Raw genomic sequence first — 10,651 nt, 5'->3', positions numbered from 1 at the left:
TTGAAAGCAAAGCATTTTATTTTTAGATGCTACATTCAATCTTTTCATACCAAAGGCACTGACTTCTGCAAACACAATATGAATTGAGAAAAGAAACAAAAGACATATTGTATAACCATTTGGATGCTGAACCAAATGTTAAATTAATTACAAACTGTCATCTGCTGCAAAAACGTAATTCTGATTCATCTACGATCACAGAGGTGATACATCCCGTAACAAACATTTGAAAACGCACTGAAATTTACATCCTTACACAAATCGTTTTGTTTGTAGAATTTGAATTAAACAGCGCAAATGACATAATCTTCATTTCCCGTTGGAGTGACATCAGGTTTGAAGTTTGAATGCATGCAAAAGCATTGTTTCATTAAATTTAGGATTTTGCCAATTTCTACCAGGGCTTTTAAAATACACTTTTACATTTTAAACCCAAAGGTATCAAAGTCTAACTTAATAACAAAAGGAAGATTCAGATTTTATTATTTCATAATTGATGCAACACTGAAATAAATACCCTGAGGAAACTTATCTTGCATGCTGCTTAATGAATGACCTGCATTGCATTTTTTAAAAACGGATTTCATCATTATATTCAAAGCTTGAGATCATTTACTCAAATAGATCTTTTTGTCTCAGAACAAAAATAAAATCTGAATTTTATAATACCGTATTTCTGAAAAAAGTGGGTCGAGGTATTTATTTACTCAACTGCAGATGGGGGAAGGTGTCTCCTGGGCCAAACACATCTTTGGAACAATACTAAACAGCAGTAAATTTAAGCATTATCACACGAGAGTGAGTAATGTTGCACTCTATATCTTCAAGGCTGTGATTCGGTCATAGGCACAACTTAGGAGTTAAATGGGAGTCAGCACACACCTGCCCCCAAATAAATGTCAGGAAAAGCCTACTCAAACAGCTGAAATGGATTTGGGTTTAACCAGAGCCTGTTTAAATGGTGGCAGGTGTGTGCTGACCCTCATTTAACATGAGTTTGAATATGATTGGTTAAATTGTAACACAGCCATGCCCCAAGATTGTGTGCACACTCGTGCAAACACATTATCGCAGATGTTTATTTTTAATTCCTCTCTCGAAAAGACATTTTTTTTCAATTGAGTTCTCATTCAAAGATGAAAAAGTTTTGAAATGATTTATCTTCGTCTCTCTTTTTATATCACAAAAACCTGCAATTTGAACAGAGGTGTGCAGACATTTCATATCCACAGTATATATATATATATATTTTTTTTTCCCAAGTGGATGATGCAGAGGGGACATTATTTGTGGAATGCGTTATTGGAATGCATCTATTTCGTAATATTTTTTCCCTCATAGCACTTGTATGCGTGCCGCAATAAAGAGCACTTTTGCAAAGTTCCAAAAAAAGCTAAATGTTAAATGGCCAAACATTGACACACAAAAAAGAAAACCTATTATAACGGTTGTAAAGAATCTCACACATGCAGAAAAAAAAATGTCACACACACTTTACATTAATGAGCGTTGCCAAAAAGTGCACACAAAATATACACAGCCAAGACAAAGTGAAATGAGCCATCAGTCAACGTCTCTCCACATTTCACCCACAATGCACCTGGTGTGGTTCTCGCCCATCCAGATGATGTCATCAGTGGGCATGATGGTGGGTGTCTGTATGAGTGCAGCCTCACCTTGCTCAAGGTCGACACATTATAAGGTTGCCCACTTAACTCGACGCCCAACCTAATAACATGAAGACCTCAACCTGAACAGTTAGCTTAGCGCCAGCTAGTTGTTTGTCTGGAAAGTTCCCCGCGCTGCGGAGGACGCTGTGCTGGCGGCGGCACTTTGGAAGGTTTTGTTGGTGAAGATGCCCTGCGAGAATTCCTGCTGGGCCTTGTGGAAGCTGGCCCCAGTCCGGCGGTACATGCCGTGAACCTGGGCAAGGGAGACAAACGTTAGCCCGTGGCTCGGATGGGTTTTGGAGGTACATCCCAGATGAACCGGGAAGTCTGAAATGTCACAATCACCGCAAACGGAAAAAGTATAATGGAACGCCGCTCAAAGTCGTACATACTGTAGATTGGTTAGAGAGTTTTTACCATGTCTTTTGGTGTGCTGATAGTGAGACCAGAACGTCACACTACACAAAGGTACCTCAAATTAGAGTGTTTTGAGATACGAAGTGTTACTCGACCATTATTTTGCCTTGACTCGCGAGCAATGACTTAAATACTAAATATAAAAGATGAAAAATAAAATGAAATGAAATAAAACATAATTCAAATACTTAAGCTATCACAAAATAAAGATAAAAGTATGGTATTGGAATGCTGCATACCTGTAAACACAATGATTTACCATACAAGACTAATAACACGCACTTGGGGGTGCAAATGAAAAGTATGTAATCAAAGCTTGCTTTTGCAGCTGTTAACAATTCATATAAATATATGAAATAATAACAAGGTATATATCAAATATAAAATAAATAAAAATACAAAAAAAAAAATCATAGCTATATGAAAGTGTTACTCTCAGTTTTAGCAAAAACTGTGTATTGACACTTCTTACCATCTTAAGGAGGACGACAGACATGACGGCGCAGATTGTGAAGAGGATGGCCACAATGATCATGATGGCGCCCACTGCTTTGGATGAGCTGATGACCGAGAAGGCGGCGATCCAACCACTGCAGCAGACAAGCACATCGGTTGTTTAAAGCGGCGTAAGAACCGTTAGTAAGACACAGTTTGAACAGTGAAACCTCCAAAAGTGGAACGACCCAAAAAGAGGTACAATTTGGAGTTCAACCAAAATTCACCTTCACCTCAGTGTTTTTTATTTTTTTTCATAAAATCGGTACGATGTTGAAATGTTACTTGAAACACCACCAGTAATATAAATAAGTGCCTTACAATGGTGACAGTGCGAGCCCAGAATACTTTAGATGACTACACTTCAATTCAACATGGGAAATGAAAAGAAAGTGAAATTACAGTGGTTATGGAAAGTATTCAGACCTGCTTAATTGTTTCACTTTTTGTTATATTGCAGCCATTTGCTAAAATCATTTAAGTTCCATCCATCCATCCATCCATCCATTTTCTGAGCCGCTTATCCTCACTAGGGTCGCGGGCGTGCTGGAGCCTATCCCAGCTGTCATCGGGCAGGAGGCGGGGTACACCCTGAACTGGTTGCCAGCCAATCGCAGGGCACATACAAACAAACAACCATTCGCACTCACAGTCATGCCTACGGGCAATTTAGAGTCTCCAATTAATGCATGTTTTTGGGATGTGGGAGGAAACCGGAGTGCCCGGAGAAAACCCACGCAGGCACGGGGAGAACAGGCAAACTCCACACAGGCGGGGCCGGGGATTGAACCCGGGTCCTCAGAACTGTGAGGCTGACGCTCTAACCAGTCGGCCACCGTGCCGCCTCATTTAAGTTCATTCAGAAAAAAACGGAATTGTTTAAATTTTTTGCAGATTTATTAAAAAAGAAAAACTGAAATCCCCTCCTGGAAGCCGTCATCTTATCGTGGTGGTGGAGGAGTTTGTGTGTCCCAATGATCCTAGGAGCTAAGTTGTCTTGGGGCTTCACGCCCCTGTTAGGGTCACCCATGGCAAACAGGTCTGAGGTGAGGGACGAGACAAAGCACGGCTAAAAGACCCCTATGATGAAAAATATAAATGGATTGAGGTTTCCTTTGCCCGGATGTGGGTCACCGGGACCCCCCTCTGGAGCCGGGGGTCGAAGGCGAGCGCCTGGTGGCCAGGCCTGCACCCATGGGAAAGGTCCCCCTTCCCATAGGCTCACCACCTGTGGGAGGGGCCATAGGGGTCGGGTGCAGTGTGAGCTGGGCGGTGGCCAAAGGCAGGGACCTTGGTGATCTGATCGGACTACAGAAGCTGGCTCTAGGGACGTGGAATGTCACCTCTCTGGCAGGGAAGGAGCCCGAGCTGGTGTGTGAGATCGAGAAGTTCGGACTAGACATAGTCGAGCTTGCCTCCACACACGGCTGGGGCTTTGGTACCAGTCCTCTTGAGAAGGGTTGGACTCTCTTCCACTCTGGAGTTGCCCACGGTCAGAGGCACCAAGCAGGTGTGGGAATACTTATTGCCCCCAGCTCGGCGCCTGTACGGTAGGGTTCACCCCGGTGAACGAGAGGGTAGCCTCCCTCCGCCTTCGGGTGGGGAGACAGCGCCTGACTGTTGTTTGTTCCTATGCACCAAACAGCAGTTCAGAGTACCCACCATTTTTGGAGTCCTTAGAGAGGTGCTGGAGAGCGCTCCCGCTGGGGACTCCAATGTTCTGCTGGGGTACTTCAATGCTCATTTGGGCAATCACAGTGAGACCTGGAAGGGCGTGATTGGGAGGAACGGCCCCACCCCGATCAGAACCCGAGCGGTGTTCTGCTATTGGACTTCTGTGCTCATCACGGATTGTCAATGACGAACCCCATGTTCAAGCATAAGGGTGTCCACACGTGCACTTGGCACCAGGACACCCTAGGTCGCAGTTTTATGATCGACTTTGTGGTCCTGTCGTCGGACTTGCGGCCACATGTTTTGGACACTCGGGTGAAGAGAGGGGCGGAGCTGTCAACTGATCACCACCTGGTGGTGAGTTGGCTCCGATGGTGGGGGAAGATGCCGGTCCGACGTGGCAGGCCCAAACGTATTGTGAGGGTCTGCTGGGAACGTCTGGTTGAATCCCCTGTCAGAAGGAGTTTCAACTCCCACCTCCGACAGAACTTTGTTCATGTTCCGGGAAAGGCAGGGACATCGAGTCCGGGTGGGCCATGTTCCGCGCCTCCATTGCTGAGGCGGCCGACCGGAGCTGTGGTCGGTGCATGTCATGGCGGCCATCCCCGAACCCGACACCAACGGCGAGGGATGCCGTCAAGCTGAAAAAGGAGTCCTATCGGGCCTTTTTGGCCTGTGGGACTCCTGAGGCACCTGATGGGTACCGGCTGGCCAAGCGCAATGCAGCTTTGGTGGTCGTTGAAGCAAAAACTCGGGCATGGGAGGAGTTTGGTGAGGCCATGGAGAAATACTTCCGGACGGCTTCGAGGAAACTCTGGTCCATCGTCCGGCGTCTCAGGAGGGGGAAGCAGTGCACCATCAACACTGTGTAGAGTGGGGATGGGGCGGTGCTGACCTCGGCTCGGGATGTTGTGAGTCGGTGGGGAGAATACTTCGAAGACCTCAATTCCACCGACACGCCTTCCCATGAGGAAGCAGAGTCTGGGTTCTCTGAGGAGGGGTCTCCTATCTCTGGGGTTGAGGTCACCGAGGTGGATGAGATTTGCCCGGAGTTCCTAAAGGCTCAGGATGATTTGGGGCTGTCCTGGTTGACACGCCTCTGCAACATCGCATGGACATCGGGGACAGTGCCTCTGGCTTGGCAGACTGGGGTGGTGGGCCCCCTTTTTAAGAAGGGGGACCGGAGGGTGTGTTCCAACTACTCACTCACACTCCTCAGCCTCCCTGGTAAAGTCTATTCAGGGGTGCTGGAGAGGAGGGTCCGTCGGGAAGTCGAATCTCAGATTCAGGAGGAGCAGTGTGGCTGAGCTCTAGAGATGCAGTAGAGAGATGGGAGAAAGCTCTAGAAAGACAACCATCACTCCAGCCCTCCACCAGTCGGGGCTTTATGGCAGAGCGGCCTGACGGAAGTCTCTCCTCAGTGCAAGACACATGAAAGTCTGCATGGAGTTTGCTAAAAAACACCTGAAGGACTCCAAGATAGTGGGGAAATTAGATTATCTGGTCTGATGAGAACAAGATAGAACTTTTTGGTCTGAATTCTAAGTGGTATGTGTGGAGAAAACCAGGCACTGCTCATCACCTGTCCAATACAGTTCCAACAGTGAAGCATGGCGGTGGCAGCATCATGCTGTGGGGGTGTTTTTCAGCTGCAGGGACAGGACGACTGGTTGCAATCGAAAGAAAGATGAATGCGGCCAAGTACAGGGATATCGTGGACGAAAACCTTCTCAATTTGGGGTGCTCTGTGTACATTAATGAGGGGCAAAAAATTAACTTAAATGATTTTAGCAAATGACTGCAATATAACAAAGAGTGAACATTTTAAGGTTTACCATACAAGACTAATAATAATAATAATCTGAATACTTTCCGTACCCACTGTAGAACAACTTGGAAGTCAACCAGTGCCATGGAACAGATTGTATTCCACTTTTGGGGGGTTCCACTGTCCTCTTGTCGAGAGTCAGGTTAGAGGTTAGCAAAAGAAGAATGAAAATTTGAGGTGTTAGCAGCAGAGAGAGGGTTTAATATGATTTGTTGTCATCCACAACACCAACTATGTAAAAAAATAAAAATAACAACAAAAAACAACAACCTTTGTATTTCAGGGGCTTTTTTTGTTTGTTTTTCCGAATATCAGGGCTTTGTGGAGTGTGTTGCAGAACGATCCAAAAATGGCGATTAAAATCTTGGGTACTGTATAGCCAAGTTTAATTTAGGGGTTAGCATCTTGTGAATATTCCATCCATCCATCCATTTTCTACCACTTATCCGAGGTCGGGTCGCGGGGGCAGTAGCTTTAGCAGGGACGCCAAGACTTCCCTCTCCCCAGCCACTTCATCCATCTCTTCCGGGGGGATCCCGAGGCGTTCCCAGGTCAACTGAAGGATGTAGTCTCTCCAGCGTGTCCTGGGTCGTCCCCGGGGTCTCCTCCCGGTGGGACGTGCCCGGAACACCTCACCAGGGAGGCGTCCGGGAGGCATCAGAATCAGATGCCCCAGCCACCTCATCTGGCTCCTCTCGACGTGCAGGAGCAGAGGCTCTACTCTGCGATCCTCCCGGATGACCGAGCTTCTCACCCTCTCTCAGGGAGAGCCCGGACGGACACCCTGCAGAGGAAACTCATTTCGGCCGCTTGTATCCTGGATCTTGTTCTTTCGGTCACGACCCACAGCTCGTGACCATAAGTGAGGGTAGGAACGTAGATTGTCGCTCAAAATGTAGAAATCATAATCCCTTAACTCAACTTTATTAAAAATAGTACTAATCTGTTTGCATATGGAAAATAATGAATTTTGTTATTTATGTTCACATATCCATTGACCAAAATCTATTTCAACTAAAAAACATAGTTTATTGTGCCAAATATTTTAATTCAATTCAAATGAGATGAATTAATGGAAAAACCTCTAATTAATAATTGTTTTAATTGAGTCCCACCACTATAAAATATCACAGTTGCCTCTGTCATTTTAAATTAATCCCGGAGGGTCTTTAATGCGTTAAAATTCACTTCGGTAGTTCCTGTTTCTAATGTCAAAAAGTATTTATCATTCTATAATTACATGTGCATAGAGAAAATAAGGTATGAGATAATATATGTCTAAATGAATGTTTATTGCTACAGGTAGGTACGAACAGACTGTTTACCAGCTGTGAACTAGCTCAGACTAAGACGAATAAAATGTAAAACACTAACAAAAAGATGTAAAAGGGGGAGAAAACAGTTTTAAGGTCATTAAACAAAAGAAAACAAAACATTTTAATCCTTTATCTCTCCAGAAAATAAGTAACAAACAGGATGGATGTCTACAAATGGAAATGTCCAGTGAGGTCGGTGAGCCATGAAAAAGAAATGAGCAACAACCTGTGGTGCTCATTTGAGAAATTGTTATGTGCACTGCAGGTCATGATAACATATTGTATTGTCATATTGTATGACATTTCTAATTTCAGCTTCATCTCAAGCGTTAACACCAAAGTGCAGTAACTACAATCCATTTTGCTGAAAAATCCAGTCCAGTTCTAATACAACAACTAAATGTTCACATGGAGTTTCAGCGCTCCAGCTTCAAAACAACTAACCTACAAACGCTTGCAGGCGTAAGTCCCCTTCCTCCTAAATAACAGATAATGCACCTAATTTATAATATTGTGACGGCATCTGTCACAACAGCAACTTGTATCCCTTTTTTTTTTAAAATTATTTTTAGTTTAGTTTATTTTTTTTAAGTGTGTTTATGTGGTGAACGTAGTTTTGGAGGTTGGGGGGGGGGGGGGTCATTCACTTACAGGAAGAAATGCAGTGGAGAGGCTGAAGGATGTAAAGTCTTAGCAATTGGGAAAGGAAGAAGAGAAAGAGTGCAATTTAGCACGCAAGAATATTGATAATAAAATAACAACAACAAACAAAAAAAAGGCAAGAAATAAAGTATGGAAGGGCTCTTACAGAACTGAACTTGACCGAAGGTTTCTTGCTACTGTACATCTGAGTTTACCATACACGTGGGATTAACTAAGCAATTGTACTTTCATTTTTCTTTGGCTTTTTTGCAATGACTACACAGAAGAGTTACCACTGATGACAAAAAGGAAAAGTGTGATGACCAAAAAACAGAAAATGGAACTTGCATGTGGCATGAATTTTACTGAACAGATGTTAACGTAACTACACTTATTATGCACCACACAATTATTAATTCCAACAATACATATACAAAAACCTTCCTGTTCCCTCTCTGCTACTGTAGAGGTCTTCACCAGGTGAGTCGTCAAATTTTACTTGATTTTGGGAATCAAACGTAACGACAATGGCTCCCACGTTTCTTGGTACAATTTGAGTTTACCACAAATGTTTAAAAAAATAATAATAATAATTTTATGTCATGCACCCACCTGTTGCCCCACTTGGGGATGCCCACCGACTGAATGATGAAGATGGCCACTTGGCAGAAGAAGACAAAGAAGAAGAAGAAGAAGCTGAAGGAGCTGTCAGTCCTAAAGATGTCAGAACCCAAATAGGACACCAAGGTTTAGAATGTAGACTAGAACAAAAACAAAATGATTTTTTAAAGTAATACCAATGACAAAATGACATCATATTCACTTACTTTTCAAAGTTGGAAACATTCCATAGGGATTAACAGGAATTTAAGGGACTCAACGGGAATAAACCAGGAATTTTCAATTGAAGGTTGGCTCTTACTAGTTAGCTTAAATATAGCTGGTGAAAATATATTTTAGCAAAACCCTGACTAAAACAACCATAAATGCAGATGCTTTGCATTTTGAATGGCACTTTTTTTGCCAGGAGAGGTTATTTTCATTTAACATTTTGAATGAAAGGTGGTGCATTTTTATCAATTTGGGTTGACTCCGGGGGTTTACTACTAATTAACTCAACATTCCTTTTTTTTTTTGTTCAATAAAAAAATTAATTGCTCAATAAAATATTTTTAATGTTCTACTAACAAATACATCTATTGAAATGTCATGCTTTTTAATTGTATTATTTTGCATGGATGTCTGCTTGTGACAAAACAAAATTTTCATATTTATACTTATTACTTCCAAATTTCTCCAGCTTTACTTCCCATGGAAATTTACCGGGAAGTTTCCAGAAATTTCGCGGACATGTTCCATTCATTTTGCAACCATATACTCACTTGAAGGCCTTGTAGACGGGCTGGTACCAGCAGAGAAAGGAGCAGGGAGCAAAAAGGATGAGCCAGAGGATGGAGAGGCCAAAGTCAACACCATAGGAAGACGACGTGGTGAAGTAGGCCAGACATGCCAGCATGTTGAGGAAAAGCGTCACGCAGTTGACTGCAGGAGGAGGAGAATGAAGAGGGCGAAGACACTTAATACACAGACACTTGTTGGCAGTGCTTCCTAGTGTCACTTGCCTGAAAATTATACATGTGTCTGCAATAAGGTGTACAAATGTTTAAAAAAAAAATTTAATTTCCAATAACGATGATGGTAATTTTAATACAGTATGTCATAAGTGAGACAAGTTTTGTTAGTGTTAGTACACGTGACTTCTTATAGAGCAGTAAGCCCCCGCTATAAGTTTAAACTGTAAATATACCACAAAATATGATCCCAAAAATGTAAAGCTCATCTTACAATATAAATGGCTTACAGATCATTTGTTTTCTTAAGAATGCACTAGAAGTGTATGCGTATAAGCAGCAAAGACTCTTCTACCCGACATACAATGATGTTAGTCTCTCAGTAAAGATGCATCATTTCATCATACTTCTTTGACACCAATTACTACTAAAGGGAAGAGGAGCTTTTTCAAAAGAGCACAAAAAAACGTGAATATGAGTTTTTCCGTAAACAGTTGAGGATAGATTCAATAGAAAAAAATGGGAACGTGAATTTGCGAATAGCGGACTACGAATAAGCAGGGGTTCACTGGAGAATATACTCCATAATTGTAGGAGTATAAAATTAATCTTTAAAAAATAAAATCTTAAAATTACAAAAAAACAGCATGATGATCATGATGAACTTTGGCGGTTCCGCCATGATTATTGACATCGGGGCGGTGAGAGCACTCACACATCCAGAGGTAGTACATCATCTTGCAAACCCTCTGGTACTCATTGGGAATCTCCTCGGAGAAGTCCTGATAGAAACACGGCTTGATGGGGAAACTCTTGGGGAGCGGAGGCCAGTTATTTTGTTTACCTGATAACAGGATAGAAGCAAGAGCAGCAGTAAGTTACACCAGTGTTACAGTATGGATTACAGAAGTACAGAGTGTACCATTTGCCTAATGTTGCACATTTAAAACTTAATTTCTCGTGTATAATGCTCATTCCCCCCCCCAAAACAAACTGTCAAAAGTCAATAGTGGGCATTATACATAGGTATAGGGAAAA

At 42.8% G+C, this 10,651-nt stretch overlaps 1 protein-coding gene across 1 annotated transcript in view; it reads right to left on the bottom strand.

Annotated features, from left to right (window-relative positions):
• Positions 1 to 10,651, bottom strand: part of scamp2 (secretory carrier membrane protein 2) — a 16,616-nt gene continuing 5,965 nt past the window's right edge. Inside the window, exons 5-9 of the mRNA XM_061677841.1 lie at positions 10,329 to 10,457; positions 9,425 to 9,584; positions 8,655 to 8,756; positions 2,560 to 2,677; positions 1 to 1,923 (exon numbers count right to left, since the gene is read on the bottom strand). Of these exons, the coding sequence (XP_061533825.1) occupies positions 1,774 to 1,923; positions 2,560 to 2,677; positions 8,655 to 8,756; positions 9,425 to 9,584; positions 10,329 to 10,457 (659 nt within the window). The 3' untranslated portion in view covers positions 1 to 1,773. The remainder of the gene's footprint in view (positions 1,924 to 2,559; positions 2,678 to 8,654; positions 8,757 to 9,424; positions 9,585 to 10,328; positions 10,458 to 10,651) is intronic.

Source organism: Phycodurus eques, chromosome 5 (assembly GCF_024500275.1).
Source record: "Phycodurus eques isolate BA_2022a chromosome 5, UOR_Pequ_1.1, whole genome shotgun sequence".
Classification (NCBI taxonomy): domain Eukaryota; kingdom Metazoa; phylum Chordata; class Actinopteri; order Syngnathiformes; family Syngnathidae; genus Phycodurus; species Phycodurus eques.
This window is presented reverse-complemented; position numbering and strand designations above follow the sequence as displayed.